General features: G+C 42.2%; 1 protein-coding gene across 5 annotated transcripts in view; it reads right to left on the reverse strand.

Annotated features, from left to right (window-relative positions):
• Window positions 1-22,607, reverse strand: part of LOC124145756 (unconventional myosin-XVIIIa-like) — a 152,288-nt gene that overhangs the window by 6,562 nt on the left and 123,119 nt on the right. For all 5 annotated transcript variants that reach the window (XM_046515653.2, XM_046515654.2, XM_046515655.2 and 2 more), the window contains 18 exons: window positions 18,407-18,535; window positions 17,473-17,616; window positions 16,157-16,246; window positions 15,148-15,267; window positions 13,686-13,797; window positions 12,568-12,695; window positions 12,124-12,278; window positions 11,476-11,599; window positions 9,385-9,480; window positions 8,150-8,251; window positions 7,245-7,355; window positions 6,707-6,830; window positions 4,151-4,278; window positions 3,255-3,368; window positions 2,839-2,955; window positions 1,374-1,457; window positions 1,017-1,154; window positions 52-237 (listed from right to left, as the gene is read on the reverse strand). In XM_046515653.2, coding sequence (XP_046371609.2) covers window positions 52-237; window positions 1,017-1,154; window positions 1,374-1,457; window positions 2,839-2,955; window positions 3,255-3,368; window positions 4,151-4,278; window positions 6,707-6,830; window positions 7,245-7,355; window positions 8,150-8,251; window positions 9,385-9,480; window positions 11,476-11,599; window positions 12,124-12,278; window positions 12,568-12,695; window positions 13,686-13,797; window positions 15,148-15,267; window positions 16,157-16,246; window positions 17,473-17,616; window positions 18,407-18,535 — 2,202 coding nt within the window. The remainder of the gene's footprint in view (window positions 1-51; window positions 238-1,016; window positions 1,155-1,373; window positions 1,458-2,838; window positions 2,956-3,254; window positions 3,369-4,150; window positions 4,279-6,706; window positions 6,831-7,244; window positions 7,356-8,149; window positions 8,252-9,384; window positions 9,481-11,475; window positions 11,600-12,123; window positions 12,279-12,567; window positions 12,696-13,685; window positions 13,798-15,147; window positions 15,268-16,156; window positions 16,247-17,472; window positions 17,617-18,406; window positions 18,536-22,607) is intronic.

Raw genomic sequence — 22,607 nt, forward strand, 5'->3', positions numbered from 1 at the left:
GCACACTGGTATTAAATAAACTTTATGGTGATCAAGTAGACCAATTCTTACCAGTTCCTGTTTCTTATTGGTGGCATCGAATTCCTTCTTCTGGGAGTCTGTCAACTCTTCTCGGAGATCCCGCAATTGTTTCTGGAGACGCTTCATCGACTCCTCCATCTGCATTTTCGACATTCCCATGTCTCCTTTCTCCGTCTTCTCCTTCTCCAGCTGCTCCTTCAACCTGGATACCTGGACCTGCACATCAACAGACATCGGTAACTCTCGCACGGTCACGCTGGCTACAGGAACCAAATAATGACATACTGTAATGCCGACATATAGCTGCAATATTGCTGAAAACTGCTGACATATAGCTGCAATATTGCTGAAAACTGCTGACATATCGCTGCAATATTGCTGAAAACTGACGACATATAGCTGCAATATTGCTGAAAACTGACGACATATAGCTGCAATATTGCTGAGAACTGACGACATATAGTTGCAATAATGCTGAAAACTGCTGATATATAGCTGCAATATTGCTGAAAACTGATGACATATAGCTGCAATATTGCTGAGAACTGCTGACATATAGCTGCAATATTGCTGAGAACTGACGACATATAGCTGCAATATTGCTGAAAACTGCCAACATATAGCTGCAATATTGCTGAAAACTGCCAACATATAGCTGCAATATTGCTGAAAACTGCTGACATATAGCAGCAATATTACTAAGAATTGCGGACATATAGCAGCAATATTACTGAGAATTGCCGACATACAGCTGCAGTATTGCTGAAAACTGCCGACATACAGCAGCAATATTGCTGAGAGCAGTGTAAATGAATTGAAAATCATTTACTTCTAGCCAAACAATGTATTTTGGCATTATTTTCAGTATATTTAGTTTATGGACGAGTATTTTTTTCATCTTACAATACCAGAAGAAATTTGACTGAGACACAAGCTTCGGGCTAGTCACAGACTGAGACTCTGGAGATGTGTTGATCCTCAGTCCTGAATCTCACCTCTATTCTCTGCCTAGTTGTCTGTTCCAGATCCAGTTTTCCTTCTAGCTCTCGGATCTTGTTCTCTAGCCGGGTGACGGAGTGCTTGTCCACGCTTGTGTCCTCATACGACATGACCCTGGATGAGAGATTCTCCACCTACAGGGGAAAACAGCTGGTCAGTCAGTGGTCAGTCAACACAAAGACAAAGAATGATTCTATATGATATATATTACCAGTTATCTTGATCATGGGTAGGTCAACCGGTCACCTTTGACAAAAGCAGTGCTATTAGAGAGTTGCAGGTCGCGCACCTGATGATAGCTAGCTGATTTCTATCTGTAATTGCGTATGATGTCATGAAATCTCAGATCTTACCTCTTGCTGGAGGTTACATCTCTCTGTCGATAATTCTTCTATCTGCTGAAGCTGTGATGAAAGTGTTATGTGATCAACAGATTGCTGAAAAGAGAAATTGACATCAGTAAAATAACAGAATGAAAATGAAAAGCTGAAAGTACCCGTTCTTGTGGTGTGAAGGGATATATTCTCTCAAGAGTCTCTGAAAGTTTTACACATTTTGTTTTTTTATATATTTTTTGGTCTTCGATGTTCTAATTTGTCTCTTAGGAATTTTACTCTACATGTTTAAAAAACACTACATGAGCTCTTTTTTTTTTAATAACATGTACTGTTTGTTTGGTTGTTTAATGCCACACTCAGCTTTATTCCAGCTACATGACGGTGGTCTGTAAATAATCGAGTCTGGACCAGACAATCCAGTGATTGGCATCATGAGCATCGATCCACGCAACTGGGATAAGATGACATGCATCAACCACGTCAGCGAGCCTGACCACCCGATCCTGTTAGTCGCCTTTCACGACAAGCATAGTCCCCTTTTACAGCAAGCACGGGTTGCTGAAGACCTGTTCTAACCCGGATCTTCACGGGTCCTAACATGTACTGATGTGTATACCATGACATAAAGTCAGGTGAGCTAAAAATATATACACAACATACGATAAGCACCGGGTACCCCGACCCGAGTACCCGAGTTACCCATCCCAGCCCTAGTATCCCCTCCCTGTGCCCATACACACAGGCAACTGTGAGTGAGTGAGTGAGTGAGTGAGTGAGTGAGTGAGTGAGTTATGCTCAATGCTGCTTTGAATAGTATTTCAGTTTTGTCACACATGTCAGAATAATGTCGGAGGAATTTCAAAAGTGATGCTGGAACCCATTTCACAAAGAGATTGTAGCACTACGATTATCACAACTCTCATAGTTAAACAAAAACCTATGACAGTCATAGAGATAAGATTGCTACGTGAAACACTTAGACATTTACAACTTCGGTGAAACCTACAGTTTTTAGTAAGGTGCTGACAAACCATGAATCACCATAGGGGCAAAAATTGGAATGGAAATCACAATCACAGTATTTTGGCATGCCTAAGGGAGACAACTCTGACAGGGAATTGAGAAGCCTTAGACGAGTGGACCCCTCAGAGCCCCTCATAACAGTGAGTGAGTGAGCGAGTTGGGTTTAACATCGCTTTTAACAGTATTCCAGTTATATCACGACGTGTCAGCTTAATGTGGGAGGAAAGCCCGAAAGTAATGCAGGTCTCAGACGTTACTACTTCGGTGAAACCCACGAGCACGGGTATGGTCCTGACAAACCTAGAAACATAATTGGGGCGAACCGGGATTCGAACCCACAATCATAGGTTTCTGGCGTGCGCAAGGGACGCAACTCTGCACAGCGAATCGTGGCGCTTTAGACGACTGGGCCATCCGTGCCCCCTCATAACACAGTATGATTGACAGAGTGTATTACCTGTTGTACAGCAGCCTTGTACTTCTTCATGATCTCGGTCAGGTCCTCCTCGTTCTCCTCCAGCTTGTTCTGGAGGTCAGATTTCTCCCTCAAAAGCGACATACAGCGGTCCTCAGCCTGAAGAACACCATATACACATATGCAGTAAGTCAGTGAAATGGATTTGAAGAAATTATTATCATCATCATCATCATCATCATCATCATCACCACCACCACCATTATAAATATTATCATCGTCGTTGTCATCACCACCACCACCACCACCACCACTACCATCATCATGATCACTATCATGAATAATACTATCATCATCATCATGAATAATACTATCATCATCATCATGAATAATACTGTCATCATCATCATGAATAATACTGTCATCATCATCATCATCGTCATCATCATCATCATTACCTCCTGTTTGCTGCGGGAGAAGTCCTCTATCTGCTGCTGAAGGTCCTGTATCTCCAGCTCCATGCGTTTCTTGCCCTTCACCGCTGCCTGAGAGGAGAACAAGGCATCATCCAGCTGAAATACAGAAACAGATGATAACAGCAGTCCCTATTTCACAACGGAAGATGTCGGACTCCTGGCTCAAAGCAGAAATGGAAAGTCATTGCCAGTGGTTCCCATGGCAGTCGTCAGCAATGCTATTGTCACCAAACTATAGGTTACCAGGTCATTGAAGTGTCAATTTCACTTTACCTGTTCAGACTGGACTTCAAGACAGATCAATATTCTCCAAGGTTTAAAACAACTGATTTGGTTGGTTTGTTGTTTAACGCCGGACTCAGCAATGTTCCAGCTATATGACGGCGGTCTGTAAATAATCGAGGCTGGACCAGACAATCCAGTGATTAATATCATGAGCATCGATCCATGCAATTGTGATCGATGACATGCATCAACCAAGTGAGCGAGCCTGACCACCTGATCCCGTTAGTCGCCTTTTACGGCAAGCATGGGTTGCTGAAGACCTATTCTACCCCGAAATTTCACGGGTCTTAAAACAACTGAAATTTTGTTGCATCTTAGTTACTGCCAAAGAGTATGGTCCTCAATGGTACTGATGCCAAGGCACCCACAATGAATCTCACTGTGTTTTTTTCAAACATCAATGACCCAGACCTACTAATCTGGAACACTCTTGTTCTTTGTAGATGACAGTTGTTCTGTGATACTGATTCCAAGGGCCCCCCAATGAAGCTCACAGGTTTTTCTTTCAAATATGACCCAGACCTCCTGATCTGAGACACTGGTTATTTGCAGAAGACACTGCTGTAGTAAAAGGTGTCACCAGGTCTCCTCACCTGGTTCTTGAGCTGGTGTATCTGCACCTTGGCTCCCTCTACGGTCTTCTGTTTCTGAAGTGTGTTGCCAGCATCCTTCAACAAAGCCTTCGTCTTCTTCAAAGTCTTTCTGAGCCTCTTCTCAGTGTCTGAAACAGTTGTATAAATCATGTTCCTCAATACATCTGAAACAGTTGCATGAATCATGTTTCCTGAATACATCTGAAACAGTTGTATAAATCATGTTCCTCAATACATCTGAAACAGTTGTATGAATCATGTTTCCTCAATACGTCTGAAACAGTTGTATAAATCATGTTTCCTCAATACGTCTGAAACAGTTATATAAATCATGTTTCCGCAATACGTCTGAAACAGCTGTACAAATCATGTTTCCTCAATACGTCTAAAACAGTTGTATAAATCATGTTTCCTCAATACGTCTGAAACAGTTGTATAAATCATGTTTCGTCAATACGTCTGAAACAGCTGTACAAATCATGTTTCCTCAATACATCTGAAGCAGTTGTACAAATCATGTTTCCTCAATACATCTGAAACAGTTGTACAAATCAAGTTTCCTCAATACGTCTGAAACAGTTGTACAAATCATGTTCCTCAATACGTCAATGTGCCATGTCTGCCAGCAAATCACCTCCTACAAATTGTAGCAGGATCACGAGGGATACATGGGGTTTTATGCGACAAAGAATTTATCTTACATCTTGACATGCATCAACCAAGTCAGCGAACCTGACCACCCGATCCTGTTAGTCGCCTCTTATGACAAGCATAGTCACATTTTATTGCAAAGATGGCCTGCTGAAGATCTTTTCTACCACAGATCTTCACGGGTCTAATATGACATTGTAAAAGAAGTAAAACAAATTCAAAATTGAAGAAAAACAACCGTTCGATTAAGCTGAGGTTAACTTGTGCTGTCACATGACTTTCATCGACTCTAAGAAATCCACGTGCAGCCTGACTTGTTGTGGCGGGGTATGAGAGATTTATTCACCTTGTGAGAAGTTTATTTCCCTCCTAGGCTGGAGACATAGTATTTTATCGAGATCACATGGACCAATCAGATCTCATCATTCTGACATGGAGGTATGATAAGAAGTATTATACGTGAGGTGTTTAATGCAGCGTTCAAGATTATTGTACTTCTATAGTGACCTGCATGTACATGTGTGTGTGTGTGGCTGCTTAATTGCCTGTTTTATAGTGCTAGCCCACTGAAGTACCATGCCGCAGTTTAACATGGATACCCCACTCAGACACAGTCTACTGGCTGTGTGCCTGTTTAAATGGTAATATACCATCGAGGTAAGGTAAGACTCAACAAATGATACTTTTTTATATCTCGACCATATCTTAAACTAATGTCCCAATCAGGGGTCCGGAAACCGTCATATGCGCCAGACATGTCCGATTGGGAATCTCAAATGTCCGTTTTAAAATATTGCTTACCGGACATTTTAAAAAGTATTGTCCGGACATTCTTAAATTTTGACCGGACATGATCAACAGTTAGGACTGAGCAGTTTCTGTCTGCAGTTGCAACACAATGAAGATTAACTACACTGATAAGCTTTGTTTGTTTTGATTGCTGTAAATACATCGTACCTACATGATAGTCCAATCGGTCAATCACTGTAATAGGCAATAAACTGAGTTGACACTGATTAATCCAGGATTCATTACTGAGAACATCTTGTTAATTTGAGTGAAAGGTGTTTACAACTGTACATTAATACCTTGCATCATCGATGTACCTCATTATCCTCACAATGCTACGATACGTAACCTCAGACAAGAAGCGAAAGCGTGACGACAGCCAGTCGACCGATGCAGATCAGTCGAGCGGATCTGCCAAACCCTCAAAGTCTGGACGATCATTTTGTAAGTCGTGGCTAACGACTTTCACTTGGTTGACATACAATGAGGATTTGCAGATTTTATTTTTTTCAGTAGCTAGTCGTATATTGAATCTTGATTGACCGCCATTTTGCTTTCTCGGACGATCGATATCCAATTTTTTTATGGTCAATAATTAAGTACAGATGAAAAAAGTATTCAAATAACTATTGCTATCAACGATATTTTAGTATTTGTGATTAAATTATCTGTCTTGTTTTTAAAAAAATCTTTAGTTTAAAAAAAAACTTTTCCCGTGAGGTCACGTGATAACCAAATATGGGATAATAGTCTCGATCCAAATGTTACAACGCGTACACTTGAGCAGACTCATGAATATAACTCATGAATATTAATTAGACCGTTCACTACGTTAATAGATCGTTATTATAACAGAAACAAACGTATGTTTTCCATGTAAATCTAAAATGATATTATTTGTTATTAATTGTCCGGTGAATAAAACAATTTAAATTGAAACAATTCATAATTCATCATATTATGAATACGTAAACTTGTAATGTGTGTGAAAAGTCGTACTAAAATACGCTATTTGAAGGGGGCGTGGCCTAAATGCAAATGTCCGATTGGGATTTTAAATTTTCCGGACCCCTGGTCCCAATGCTACTTTTTCACATTCCTCAGACTTCTACATACCCTTATCCCTGGCTGGGGCATGTGCTCCCATATTCTCCATCTGCCTCTCCAGGTTGTTCTTCTCCTCCATAATTCGCCGCTTCTCCTCGTACTCTTCCTCCACCTGGGACTCCATCTGCCTCAACTGTAACAACACAACGTTGGTTACAGGGAGCACACAGGGAGACACAACGTTGGTTACAGTAAACATAAAGCAGATACGCCATTGGTTACAGGGAACGTACAGCAGAAGGTTATCCCGAGTCTACAGCGAACTTCAAGTGACAATGTGGAACTGTGGATCACCGTGAACATTACTGTTGTCGCGAATCACAGGTTTGTCTGGCCCAAACTTTGTCCTTTATAGGCTGTCATGATTAATTGGAATATTTCTGACTACAGAGTATAGCAAAGTTAATTCACGAGACCAACCCCTGATAAATGCTCATACAAAACGCACTTCTAATGAAAAAAGCATTATACCTTAGTCACCAAAACTCACTAGCCATGAACTGTAGCTCTGTCACTGACTCCCTCTACAATCCCGTCTCCTCCTTACCTTCTTCTGGGTCTTGAACCTCATCTCCTCCATCTCCTCATCCTTCTCCTCCAGATCCTTCAGGTGCTGCTGACGACTGCGCTCCAGGTTCATCTCCAGACGTAGTTTACCCTAGAAACATGGAGGAACACAATTCATGTATCTGTCAACAGAAGGGAGAGCTGACCTACTTCTTCAGATAAAATCTTAGCCCCAGGTTAGTGCTAACCTGGATCCTGAATGTTTCATTACAGTTCTATATCTATCTCCACCTGCCCTATCTGATGCTGGCTGAAACTCTGGCCCTCAGCGTCAACCGGCTCCAGCTATTGCCCCTGTCGAACTTGGTCATCCTCTATCCTACCCCTTCTCTTTTCTTCCTCTCGTTTCCCTACCAGAGCCTGGCTGAAACCCCCTACCCCAGCACTAGGCTACCTAGCATCCACCTGCCATGCCAGCTCCCCCTTCCTTAGCCGTTAGCCTCAATCTGGTCCAGGTGCTGTATCAACCCAGCTTGGTCATCCTCTACCTGACTCTTGCTCCCATCTCTACCAGAGCCTGGCTGAAACCCCTTATCCCAGGCCCCAACATCCACCTACTTCATCTGCCCAGCTTTGGTTATCCTCTACCGCACCCATTCCTCGATTTCTATCCCTACCAGCCCTGCCAGTTGCTGTATCTGCCTGGCCTGATCATCCAGCTCCTCCTCCTCCCTACCAGACCCTGACTGAAATCCCCTACCCCAGCACTTAGCTACCTTGGTTCAAGCATCCACCTGCCATGCCAGCTCCCCCTTTCCCCAGCCCAAAGCCTCAACCTGGTCCAGCTGCTGTATCAACCCAGCTTGGTCATCCTCTACCGTACCCCTTCCTCCGTTTCTATCCCTACCTGCCATGAAACCCCCTACCCCAGATCCCTGCACCCACCTGCTCCAGTTGCTGTATCTGCCCGGCCTGGTCGTCCAGCTCCTCCTCCTGTTCCCGCAGCTTGGACTCCAACGTGTGCTTGGCCCGCTTCAGCACCACCACCTGCAGGAGAACAGACACTGTCCATATACATGTCCCCTCCAACACACCTTGTTGCACTTATATAGCGACGTGCATGCACGTGCGTGTGGCTGCTTGTACTAGTCTGGACCGATGCCAATCTTATAGTAGCCCACTGAGAAACCATGCTGCAGTTTAACATGAATACCCCACTCAGACACAGTATACTGACTCCGAGCCGACCAGTCCTTGTTTTAGCTCCTTAATGCCAAGTGCCAGGCAAGTTAACAACAAGTACCATAGTTTTACATCATTAGGTATGATGCGGCCGGGGATCAAACCCCGGACCTTCCACTCCCCGGGCTGATGCTCCATCACTAGACCATGAAGGCGGTTTGCATCCAAGAAGCACTGACTGCACATATAGCTTCTTTGGTCACCAAATTTCAACATTAATGTCAAATTCCACTCATGCAACATTCAACATAGAGGCCCGTGTTATAACATCACTACTGGATTTAACACAGCAAAAGGTTCATTAAGCTATCTGAATTTTCTTTCCTTTATTTGTTCAGACTGTTACAATTGTACTGGAAGATTACAATAATTCATTTTGAACATTAATTTCTGTAACAACATATTCCATTTTCAAAAGATATAAGATGAAAATATTCAACTATTTCATAAATTTCATAAATTTCAGACCCAAACATCTCATTACTTCTTACATTGAAACTTTAAGCTTCAAGATGTACTTATTAATAATTGCCCCAATATATTGCTACATTTACAAACATAACGCAATACGTATTGCTGAGGATTAGAACAACAATATACCGGTGTACCAGTAATACTACACACCCTTAATTGCCTAGCGAGTTCAACCTGCTGAGAAATAGAACTCTTTTATCTGTAATGGACACTTATTTGAGTTAAGTAAGACTCACATTCTAAAAGGTACTTAAAGAGGCAGAGAATTGAGGAACTGTTTTATCGGTAACTAAAGGATGCCAATCTTGTGATGAACAATCTTCAAAAAACCTTATGATCACTAACTTCTTGTGATAACACACAATGCCAAAGCCATGCCAAAAAAGTAATTTCTTGACATGAGTACACCAGTTGGGTTATTTAAAACTTTAACTGCTTGTAACTCCTCTTAACTAAAACAATACCTCATTGTTGTCTTTCCCTGAAGACAGGAGATCAGTAAGTTCTTTCTCAAGCCTCTCATTCTTCTCCACCTGGGACTCGTAGTCCATCTTGTAGCGCTGTGAAATAGACACTCGTACATTTCAGTGCATGTCACAACACATCCAGCTGTGACAGTGGGCCAGGTGTCAAGCCCTGCTCCTACATTACACTAAGACAAGGAGCTACACTGCAGGGGGAACCACACAGACCACTGAACCAGGATCAGGTTCATCCTTGAGCTTGACACCATAGCAGTACTGATTTCACTTGATGTCAAACTTGAAGTTACACAACCGATAGCATTTTTGAACACACAATGCCATTTAGAAAGTGGTCAAATGTAATGAATGTTATATTTTGGATACCACTTTCTTTGTAAAGTACAGATTCTCGGACTTTTTTTTGGACTCAAACCCCCACCCCCCAAAAAAGCACGAGAATCTGTACTTTACAAAGAAAGTGGTATCCAAAATATAACATTTGTTACGATAGCAGTTTGCAGGAGAAAATCAACTTCAGCCAGATGCAATAGGTATCCTTCCAGGGGGGACATTTCTTACTTGATAATTTGCTGATATCATGTACATCATTATCATCATTATCATTATTATCATATATTAGTAATTGTTTGTTTGTTTTGTTTGTTGTTTAACACCCCACTTAGCAATATTCCAGTCTCTAAATGATCGTGTAGGGACCAGACAATCCAGTGATTGACATCATGAGCATCAATCTATGCTATTGGGATACGATACATGCATCAACCAATTCAGCGAGCCTGACCACCCGATCCCGTTGGTCGCCTCTTACAACAAGCATAGTAGCCTATTACAGCAAGCATGGGTCGCTGAAGACCTATTCTACCCCAGATCATATTCGTAATGGAATTGGTGAGTGTGTTCGACAGCATTACTCCTGAGAGTTCCTAGGGCTTCGGCCTCCCACACTAAAGCACATGTAGCACATGTGGTGTCTCCTTTGGCACGAGAGTATGTTCAATATATGACTGTTCACCCAGGCAGCTATGCGAATGGGTACCCGGTAGGATAAGATGGCAAAGTGACTGTTAAACCTAGCGCCTCACAAGCAGCTTGGGTTGTATACTCCCCAGGGAGCTGAGAATGAAAATCGATTGACCAGGGTAATAATAAAGTATTGTTTTGAGCATATCCCTGTGTGATGTGGAAATATAGTGCAACATAAATGGCCTTATTGTTATCATTATTAGAGCTAGGGGACAAAATCGGAGTAAGACTTTATTGTCTTGTTCATGGTTGAATGCATCGTCAACCGAGCCTGACTGACTGTCCTGCTAGTTTTACAAAGCTCTGTGACATGAGAGGGCAGTATAGAGGGAATCTGATGACATGATGTCCAGTACAGATAACCAGATTGTCTCAATTACAAACTGTACACAAGACTAAGACATGCAACATTCAGGAATTGTGCATAATGCCCATGATAGTTCATTAAGCTTCCATAGATTATATAAAATATCATAAGGTCAGGTTAATGTATTTTCTTGTTTAACATAAATTTTGAGAAGTAAAACAGACAATTAGTTAACATACTTTGCATGATAGCAGTTTCATGAAAAAAATGTTGTCGCCTGCCTTTCATAAAAAAATCTGATAAAAAGGAAATGTATCATAGGTTTCTGGCATGCCCAACTCTATGCACCAAATTGCAGCGTCTTTGACGAATGGGCTTCCTACGACTGAGTGAGTGGGTGAGTTGGGTTTTACGCCGCTTTTAACTTTATTCCAGTTATATCACGGCGTGTCAGCTTAATGTGGGAGGAAAGCCTGAAGTGATGCAGGTCTCAGACGTTTAACACTTCGGTGAAACCCACGAGCATGGGTATGGTGCTGACAAACCTAGAAACATAATCGGGGCGAACCATGATTCGAACCCACAATCATAGGTTTCTGGTGTGCAACTCTGCGAATCGTATTGCCTTGGACAACTGGGCCACCCTTGTCCCGTCGCTTCCTACGACCAGCATAGGGTGCTTTAGACCAATTCTAATCCGGAATCCCCACAGGGGTATGAAGGATGTCGTGACACCTCACCTGCACATCTTGTTCCAGAGTGTATTTCTCGGACATCAGACTGTCTCTCTCCTTCTGAAGCTTCTCTCGCAGCGTGTGTTCGTCTCTCACGTCCTCCTGGGCCATGTTCAACTCCGTGTCAAACCTACAATGGCAGATACACATAACTACCTAGCATATAGTCAACTAATGCAAAGTCCTACATAGAAAACATTCAGTGAAATTAACACAGCTTCACTGTATCTCATTTTTAAGGATTTATTATAATTATGGAAAAACATCAAGTTAAATCATAAAAAACTTCTTTGCTTCTTTGTATGGCAGAGAGAGCCAAAATGGGTTCCTGGTAGAATGTTTTAATGCTCATCAGCTATCCTTTTGTTAAATACAAATTTATCATTCTGTTATAAATCCATATTATTTCTTCTAAATTGTTTTGGAGCGGTGGGGTAGCCTAGTGGTTAAAGCGTTTGCTTGTCAACCATAGACACGGATTCAATTTCCAACATGGGTACAATGTGTGAAGTCCCCTGCTGTGAATACTGCTTGAATGTTTCGAAACGCGGCGTAAAATTCAACTCACTGTGAATTGTTTGTATAGCATTTCCAGTGTTTGAGTCAGTGTTTGAGTCAGTGTTTGAGTTAGTGTTTGAGTCAGTGATTGCGTACCTGCGCTGTTTCCGCTCCAGCTCGTTGTTGCGCGTCATCTGCTCCTCCAGGTGCAGCTTGGTGTCCTGCATCTCCTGCGTGATGCGCTGCACCTTCTTCTTGGTCAGCTGCACCAGACGGCGCTGTTCCTCCGCCTCCTCTACTGCATCGTGCAACTACATCAACACACAAAGCAATGGCAAAGTCTTAGCATGAAGGTGAGGTGAGGTGAAAAGGGCTTTAAAGTTGCGTCCTGAGATGGAGTGAGTTCTCAACAAACGCAATGTCCCAAGTCAACAATCAGGCAGGGGTAGAAACTAACAGTTATAGTCCACTAGTGCTTACAATGATAACATATAGAAAACATTGGCAAATTTCTACTAGTCCTTATGAAACCTTAATTATTGGACAGATTGACAAGGACTATAGGACTAGTGCCAATTTCTAACACTGACAGGGACCTACCCTCTTCTCGAGGAGTCGCCGGGACTGCAGCTCCTGCTCCATCTCCTCCTCATGTTGCTGATGCAGCCTCTTCTTGGTCATTGCCAGCTCCTTGGACAGCCGCTCATAACGTTCCTTGTAGATGGAATCTGAACACCAGATGTAGCAGAGTGAGTGAGTGAATGAGTGAGTGAGTGAGTGAGTGAGTGAGTGAGTGAGTGAGTGAGTGAGTGAGTGAGTGAGTGAGTGAGTGAGTGAGAGTGAGTGAGAGTGAGTGAGTTGGTTTAACACCTCCTTGTCAGCAGTTGTAGAAGAGAGTAAGTTGGGTTTAACACCTTATCAGCAGTTGTAGGAACGTACAGCACCTTCACAGGTAGTTCCAGTTCTTATGTAATGCAATTGACTAAATGAAGCAAGTCTAGATTTTTCACAGGGCAACTCCCATCTCCCTGTGGCTCCTTTTCAATGTCAATGGTGTTGTTTGTTTGTGTCAAAATTATATATTTTCAAAGACTGAGTGTTAGTCTTCTTCACACAATGGAATGGTGCAGATATTCAAACCCTATATTTTGTAACATTAATGCACACACTTCTCCATGACCCTCATAGCTTTGGGCGGATAAGGGACACAACTCTGTACAAGTAGTCGTGAACTGCTGCCAAACCGATGCCCTCCCTTTATCACCTAGTCATTGTAAACAGGTGGTCGGCTATGACTAGGTGACCAAACTCTTGTAAACCACTAATTTTCTGTGCAAATTACACTTCATGAGAACATGCACTGAACGCGCAAACGCTTTATCCACTAGGCTACCCAACCGCTCCCATATATGACAGATGCTGATGACCTCTTTCGACACTGTATCCTTGCATCACATCACTAGAAAGACATCCACGTGACACACTCACATTGGTCTTCGGCAACCCATGCTTGTCATAAGAGGCGACAAACAGGATCTGGTGGTCAGGCTCGTTGACTTGGTTGATGCATGTCATCACATCCCAATTGTGTAAATCAATGTGGATTGTCTGGTCCAGACTGGATTATTTACAGACCACCGTGATATAGCTAGAATATTGCTGAGTGAGGCGTTAAACAACAAACAAACAAACAAACAAACAAGGGAGAAACCTCTCACCATCTGCATCGTCATCCAGCTCCCCCTCGAGTGTCTGTGCCTGCCAGATCCTTGACTGCATCACCTCCTGCTCAAGTCTCTCATTCTGTCTTTTGATCGCGTTATACTTGGACTGTGGAATTGCAAAGCACAAATCTGACTGTATAATAGATCCATTGACAGACTTCAAAATTCATGCTAGTCTGCTATCCCGAGCCTACTTAAATGTACTGAGGACAAGCTATCAAATGATGGTCGTCCTCATTGACTAATAGCTGTTGAGGGTTATAATTCTGAACCAGTTCTGAATACTTCAACTCTGCTACAACTTGGAACTGAATAAAATTTAAGACAATAAACAGTTAGGACAGCAGGACTAGCTAGAACTCCAAGGGCCAGGAAAATAAGGTTATACTCGTCCTAAGGACTTGCCTTAAAACAACAATGAATTAAACACTCATTCACTCAAACCTTACACTCACTCAAACCTTACACTCACTCAAACCTTACACTCACTCAAACCTTACACTCACTTAAACCTTACACTCACTCAAACCTTACACTCACTCAAACCTTACACTCACTTAAACCTTACACTCACTCAAACCTTACACTCACTCAAACCTTACACTCACTCAAACCTTACTCATTCACTCAAACCTTACACTCACTCAAACCTTACACTCACTTAAACCTTACACTCACTCAAACCTTACACTCACTCAAACCTTACTCATTCACTCAAACCTTACACTCACTCAAACCTTACACTCACTCATACCTTGCACTCACTCAAACCTTACACTCACTCAAACCTTACACTCACTTAAACCTTACACTCACTCAAACCTTACTCATTCACTCAAACCTTACACTCACTCAAACATTACTCACTCAAACATTACACTCACTCAAACCTTACTCATTCACTCAAACCTTACACTCACTCAAACCTTACACTCACTCAAACCTTACACTCACTCAAACATTACACTCACTCAAACCTTACACTCACTCAAACCTTGCGCTCACTCAAACATTGCACTCACTCAAACCTTACACTCACTCAAACATTACACTCACTCAAACCTTACACTCACTCAAACATTACACTCACTCAAACCTTACGCTCACTCAAACATTGCACTCACTCAAACCTTACACACACTCAAACCTTACACTCACTCAAACCTTACACTCACTCAAACATTGCACTCACTCAAACCTTACACTCAGTCAAACCTTACACTCACTCAAACCTTACACTCACTCAAACATTACACTCACTCAAACCTTACACTCACTCAAACATTACACTCACTCAAACCTTACGCTCACTCAAACATTGCACTCACTCAAACCTTGCACTCACTTAAACCTTCCACTCACTCAAACATTACACTCACTCAAACATTGCACTCACTCAAACCTTACACTCACTCCCAAGCCCTGCTCTACACATGGCGGTTTGCCTTGGGCTCACCTGCACATCCTTGAGATCCTTCTCCAGCCTCATCCTGTCAGCAGTCTCCGCCTCCAGCAGCTCAGTGGCATTGTGGGAGGTCGTGTTCTCCTCCATGAAGTCGGCCGTCATCTCCGACAACTACACACACAACACGACTCACATTTCATCGGATTTCAGTACACACAACACAGTTGGCAAGTCAAAGGTTTTACTTGAAATCTACACAACTCACATTTCATAGGATGACATCAATGACTTAAGGATAACAACATCTTACCACTAAGGAAAGAAGAGGCCACAAATTTAGTACAGGAAATTCACAGACAAAGCCCAGTGTGTGCAAATGATAATAATCATGAAATACTGTTACATTTACATCGGAAAATGTTTTTGGGGATAGAAGACCATGCAGGTATTAGTCAACAATATATGATGACAAATGTTGACAGAAAATGTCCTGTTGCTATTAATAATTAACACAAATCCTTACAGTGTAGTAACTCCGACATGACTATTTCAATGTGTAGTAAAGTAACAGTAAATACAAACTTCAGTAAGGCAGACATCATCTTGAGGTGAGGTGAGGTGAGGTGAGGTGAGGTGAGGTGAAATGGGGTTAACGTCTCGTCAAAGATTATTGCACTTACATAGCGACGTCCATGCACATATGTGTTTGTGTGTTTGTGTGGCTGCTTGTACTAGTCCGGACTGATGCCAATTTATAGTGCAAGCTCACAAGGATACTATGCCGCAGTTTAACATGAATACCCCACCCAGACACAGTATACTGACTCCAAGCTGACCAGTCTTTGTTTTAGCCCTTTAATGCCGAGCGCCAGACAGGGTAACAACATGTACCATCTTTTAACGTCTGTTGGTATGACACGGCCGGGGATCGAACCCCCGATCTTCCGCTCTCTTGGTGGATGCTCTACCACTAGACCACAGAGGCGGTCATCTTGAGGTAGGAATCATCACATATTGTTTGAGGTTTGTACATCGTGACTGTACCACACACGTCACATACCCTGTTTTCCAGTTTGTCACATTGCAGCTTGTAGTCCGCCCGGTCCTTCTCAACCTTCTCCAGCTTCGTCTTCATCTGTTCTAGTTCCGCCTGAAGCAAACACGCATCACTGGTGTCAATCTGGAGTTTTTGTTTATTGTTTGTCAATTATTTATATGTCAATGCGCAATATCATAGCCATATCATGGTTGTCCATAAATTATTATCTCGGCCAGACATACCAGTGGTTGATATCATGAGCAGTATCGCAAGCTGTTGAGATACGATGACATTCAACAAAGTCATCCGATCCATTTTAGTAAGGTATCTGGGGACAATGCTGATGAGTTGTGTTTAAACAGTATTTAAGTCATATCATGCTACATCAGGTAAAATCTGTGAAGATCCAGGTTAGAATTGGTCTACAGCAACCCATGCTTGTCATAAGAGGCAACTAACGGGGTTGGGTGGTCAGGGTCCCTGACTTGGTTGATGCATGTCATCGTATCTTTCAGTGAAATTTACAGATTGATTTGCTTAATGCTTAGATTGACAGTGAGCAGTATGACAATGTCTCTTTAATATCAAAATGACCACATAGCTATCTATCTAAAGGGGTTCAATACATGAACATGGGACCGTACAACCTTTGTAAACTAAGGATAAATATTCAAATTCAAATAGATTTTCATGTTTAAAGGTATTTTCTCTATGAAAGTTAACCATGCCAAATGTGTAGACTATTTTAGAATGTAAAGGGACATAAACAAATATAATTCGTTGAAAGGACATGCAAGGTGTGACGAATCATGCTGGTGTGAGGGAGAAGTACAATGTTGGTTTGTTTGTTTGTTGTTTAACGCCGCACTCAGCAATATTCCAGCTATATGACGGCGGTCTGTAAATAATTGAGTCTGGACCAGACAATCCAGTGATTGACATCATGAGCATTGATCCACCCAATTGGGATACAATGACATGCATCATCCAAGTCAGCGAGCCTGACCACCCGATCCCATTAACCGCCTTTTACGACAAGCATAGTCGCCTTTTACGGCAAGCATGGGTTGCTGAAGACCTACTCTACCCCGTTCTTCACGGTTCCGTACAACCTTTGTAAACAAAGGATAAATATTCAAATTCAAATAGATTTTCATGTTTAAAGGTATTTTCTCTATGAAAGTTAACCATGTCAAATGTGTAGACTATTTTAGAATGTAAAGGGACATAAACAAATATAATTTGTTGAATGGACATGCAAGGTGTGATGAATCATCACATCTTGCTGGTCTGAGGGAGAGGTGCAAGGAACTCTGGTAGGAGACAGGAAGCAGTACCTCAGCGTTACGGAGTTCCTCTTCTGTGCGGTGGACGTTCAGGAGGGGTTGGACCTTGGTGTAGAGTCTCCACCACTCCCAGTCTCTGATGAACATGTACTTCCTCACATTCTTCTGGATGCAGTTGACAGCCAGATGCTGGACCTGGGACAAGACGACAAGGTCAAGGACGCTCAGAATATATACACATTCCGGGAAAGTGATAGACACTTGATGCACGTCTGAGTGATCAACTCTCAGACGAAGACACGTACCCCATGTTACAGGAATTGTTCAAACGAGAAAACTTTACTATTTTTAGGTCTCACATATTATTACGTCCAATACGATATTATCCTTATTTTGGTGAGTGCTCAGAAAAACAAGGCATTTTGCCAGAGTTTGAACAACATGTCACTATCAGTCTTCGCTATCACTCCCTCTTCCATCAGTATACAATCTGGAACCATTCTGATTTAACAAACTAACATAAATTAGTCTACGAAATAGTAAGTGGTAAACAGTAAGACTATAAAGGCATTCCCAAAGACATACACACAAAAATAAATACCACTACATTTAGCGTTTGAGAAAAGATGTTCAAGATTCTTGTAATGGCCACCTGGACACAAGTAGCAGCGATGAGTGAGTGAGTGATTTGGGTTTAACGCCGCTTTTAACAGTATTCCAGTTATATCACGGCGTGTCAGCTTAATGTGGGATGAAAGCCTGAAGTGAAACCCATGAGCATGGGTACGGTGCTGACAAACCTAGAAACATAATCAGGGCGAACCGGGATTCGAACCCAGAATCATAGGTTTCTGGCTTGCCCAAGGGACGCAACTCTGCACAGCGAATCGCGGCGCCTTAGACGACTGGGCCACCCGTGCCCCCATCAGTGATGATACGGGGAGGGTTATGAGGGCTTCACAATGGAAAAAAGTTTGACCCTTACCCTGAGTTTCTCCAGGTATTTGCGACCGAGGAACCCTCTGCAGAAGGACTGGAAGGCTGTCACAGTGCCCGTAATCTTCTCATCTCTCGTTACCTCCAACTGTGCTAGCGCTCCAGGCCGAAAAAATACCTGCAAGTACAAAAACTTGGTTAAAGACATTGTACAACAGTGACTGTACATACAGGTCACAGAAGCTTGTCAATGATTAAAACTGGACTGGACAAACCAATGGTCGATAGCATGAGCAACAAGTCATGTTGCAGGTCAGGTTAACACAGCCAACAACCAATCCGCAATCCAGTCGTGTCACAACAGACAGGGATAATTCGGAACCTGCTTAGCATCCCCTAAGCAACACTACCTCTTGGGTCTTCATTTTGGGTGCATGGCAATTATTCAATGACTGCCGACACAACATACATAAGGCTGGCAAAACGGTAAGATAAATTGTGCATTACATGTATATACACAGTTGTTAAACTGCTTAATTGCAGACTCTGTATACACAGAGACAGGTGAGCAACTTGATAACACATAAACACTACGAAAAACCCTGGTATTTATAGAACATCTGCTTATAATCTTGTTAGTATCCTCAGAATTGTGATACCTCGATCTGTGTTTATGATGATAGTCTCTTCTAAAACAAAAATAATATGAATTTCAACCTCGAGATTAATAAAAGCAGCATCCAGTTTTAACACTTAACACTTTTTTCAGAAGCAGCCATATTTTCCTGATGTAGCCAAGGTATCTGTTATATCTAATTTTTTTCCATCTGAACTGAAAATTCCTTCCAGGATCTTGCTTTAACAATTTCTAATATTTGCGAACTCTGTAACCTAGCAACTATACAGTTTTTTATTTCAACATCAGATGAATTACAAAATTCCCGAAAAAAACTGCTTACTCAGCAGTAAACAATACTTATGCACACAAGGAATTCAATATCAGCAACAGCTGTTGAATGATTTGTTGGAATTTTGCTACATGCATATAATTAAAATAATGGTATTATGAAGAATGCCTTGTATATATTTTTATATTCACACTCCCTTAACCTCCAATACATATATATTTGTTTGTATTACAATACATAATTTCTTATAATTTTTCATTTTGTGTTACTCAAAATTATAATATTCTATTACAGCTTAAACATAAATAATTCTTCATAAGGTTTAATCTGACAAAAATAATATAAACAGGGATTATCCATCTATTAATCTGTAAGAATACTCAAATCCCAAGTCATGTTTCAAAATTCAACCATGATGGCATGCAGTCCTTCAAGATCAAACATGCATTTAGTACATAAACCAGTCCCCTGACGTGACTTTGATCGTTTGTGATTACTGAGTGAGTGAATCTGTGGGTTTAAAGGTGCTTAAAAGCATTTCAGTGATATTAGAGAGTGTCAGCTTAATGTCAAAGAACGTCCAAAAGTTACAATTCTGGTGAGGCCCATTAACACAGCAAGGAGATGGCACTCCAAGGATCATAATTAGGGCAAATTTGTAGTAGTATCTAAACCAGCAGATCCTGGCACAGTTAAGAGAGGCAAATCTGCCCAGCAACCTGTGACCCCTTTGTCGTTATTACACAAGTGGTAGCTATAAACTTGAGGGTGAATTTGAAAATACAGCCTTAAAGTTTGAAATTGAGTATTTAATTGAAATGCCTCCATCGGTCCTGGGCCCTGACGCCTGTTTGTGCTCAGCATAACATTTAACACATGGGTAAAGGAATTTGAAGTGACCAACATCAACATATCAACTTGGAAGAGGAATTCCTGTCTTTTGTCACACAGACTGAGATCAATACTCCCCTAGACTAATGCTTTAGTCTCTGAAAGTATAATATTATGATAGAAACAGGCAATTCCATGTGAACTGAGAAGGAGCCTCAGTGAGATTCAAAACCTGTGGGACCTGTGAAGATTGCTGTTACCGGCGACTATGCTTGTCGTAAGAGGCGACTAACGGGATCGGGTGGTCAGGCTCGCTGACTTGGTTGATGCATGTCATCATATCCCAATTGTGTGGATCGATGCTCATGATGTCAATCACTGGATTGTCTGGTCCAGAATCGATTATTTACAGACCGCTGTCATATAGATGGAATATTGCTGAGTGCAGCGTTAAACAACAAACAAACAAACAAACAGAACCTGTGGAAACTCTAGACACGGTAAGCGCTGGGTAAAAGGGAAAATAAAATGGTTCAAGGCCTGTGAGACAGACTAACACTCCTCCATAAGGCAAGTGACTCTATAACAGGAAAACTGTCACATCAAAAAAAAAAAAATTAAAATAAGCAAACCGAAACCTAACATTAAAGACCACTTTAAGCTCCTTAGATCTGGCCTAGCATCATATGTACTTTGTATTTTCATTTGTATGTAGTTGCTAACTGATTTTGTGACTTAACTATTACACTTGGGGCAGGCACAGTCAGCTCTGGGGCCGAGCCAGCAGTTGTTAGTCAACCTATTACAGATAATGAGGAAGCCGACTTCCCCGGAAGTAACAAGTGTTTTACCAGTTGCGTGAGATCATGATGGGCTCTGCTTCTCAGTTCCCACTCTCATCACATAAACCTCACAATATGTCACACAAAGACACACATAGGCTCTGACACACCAACAAGCTCTTGACACACCAACAAACTCTGACACACCAACAAGCTCTTGACACACCAACAAACTCTGACACACCAACAAGCTCTGACAAACCAACAAACTCTGACACACCAACAAACTCTGACAAACCAACAAACTCTGACACACCAACAAACTCTGACACACATAGGCTCTGACACACCAACAGGCTCTGACACACCAACAAACTCTGACACACCAACAAACTCTGACACACCAACAAACTCTGACAAACCAACAAACTCTGACACACCAACAAGCTCTGACACACCAACAAACTCTGACAAACCAACAAACTCTGACACACATAGGCTCTGACACACCAACAGGCTCTGACACACCAACAAACTCTGACACACCAACAAACTCTGACACACATAGGCTCTGACACACCAACAGGCTCTGACACACCAACAAGCTCTGACACACCAACAGGCTCTGACACACCAACAAACTCTGACACACCAACAAACTCTGACACACCAACAAACTCTGACACACCAAGACATGACCCTGACACATCGATAAACCCTGACCAACATGCCTTGATACATCAACATGTTCTGTCTCTGTCTCCTACTCATTCATTCAGTCACTCTACCCCTCTCTCTCACATGCACACTCTCTCTCACACACACTCTCTCACACACACACATTATCTCTCTCCCTCACACACACATTCTCTCACACTCTCTCATTCACACACTCACTCACACACACACACACACTCTCTCTCTCTCTCTCACACACTTTCACACACACACATTATCTCTCTCCCTCACACACACATTCTCTCACACTCTCTCATTCACACACTCACTCACACACACACACACTCTCTCTCTCTCTCAGACACTTTCACACACACACATTATCTCTCTCCCTCACACACACATTCTCTCACACTCTCTCATTCACACACTCACTCACACACACACACACACACTCTCTCTCTCTCTCTCACACACTCTCACACACACATTATCTCTCTCCCTCACACACACATTCTCTCTCACACTCTCTCATTCACACACATACACATTCTCTCTCACACATACACACACACTCTCTATCACTCACTCACACATACACAAGCTATGACACACATGCCTTGATACACCAACATGTCCTCTCACACACTTTCTCTCTCTCACACACACACACTCTCTCTATCACTCTCTCTCACTCACACATACACAAGCTATGACACACATATGCCTTGATACACCAACATGTCCTCTCTCACACACACACTCTCTCTCACACGTACACAAGCTCTGACACATGTCTTGATACACCCATATCCTCTCACACACAAGCTCTGACATGTCTTGATACACCCATATGCTCTGACACACACAAGTTCTGACACACACACAAGCTCCGACACACACACAAGCTCTGACACACATACGCCTTGATACACCTCTCTCTCTCTCTCTCTCTCACATTGACATTTTGCCAGACCGACCCCACCCCTTACACACCACACACACACACCAGACAACATTCTCAAAAATAATTACCCAAACCTTTCTTACC

The sequence above is a fragment of the Haliotis rufescens genome, unplaced genomic scaffold (genome assembly GCF_023055435.1).
Source record: "Haliotis rufescens isolate VD_foot unplaced genomic scaffold, xgHalRufe1.0.p SCAF_21, whole genome shotgun sequence".
NCBI lineage: Eukaryota > Metazoa > Mollusca > Gastropoda > Lepetellida > Haliotidae > Haliotis > Haliotis rufescens.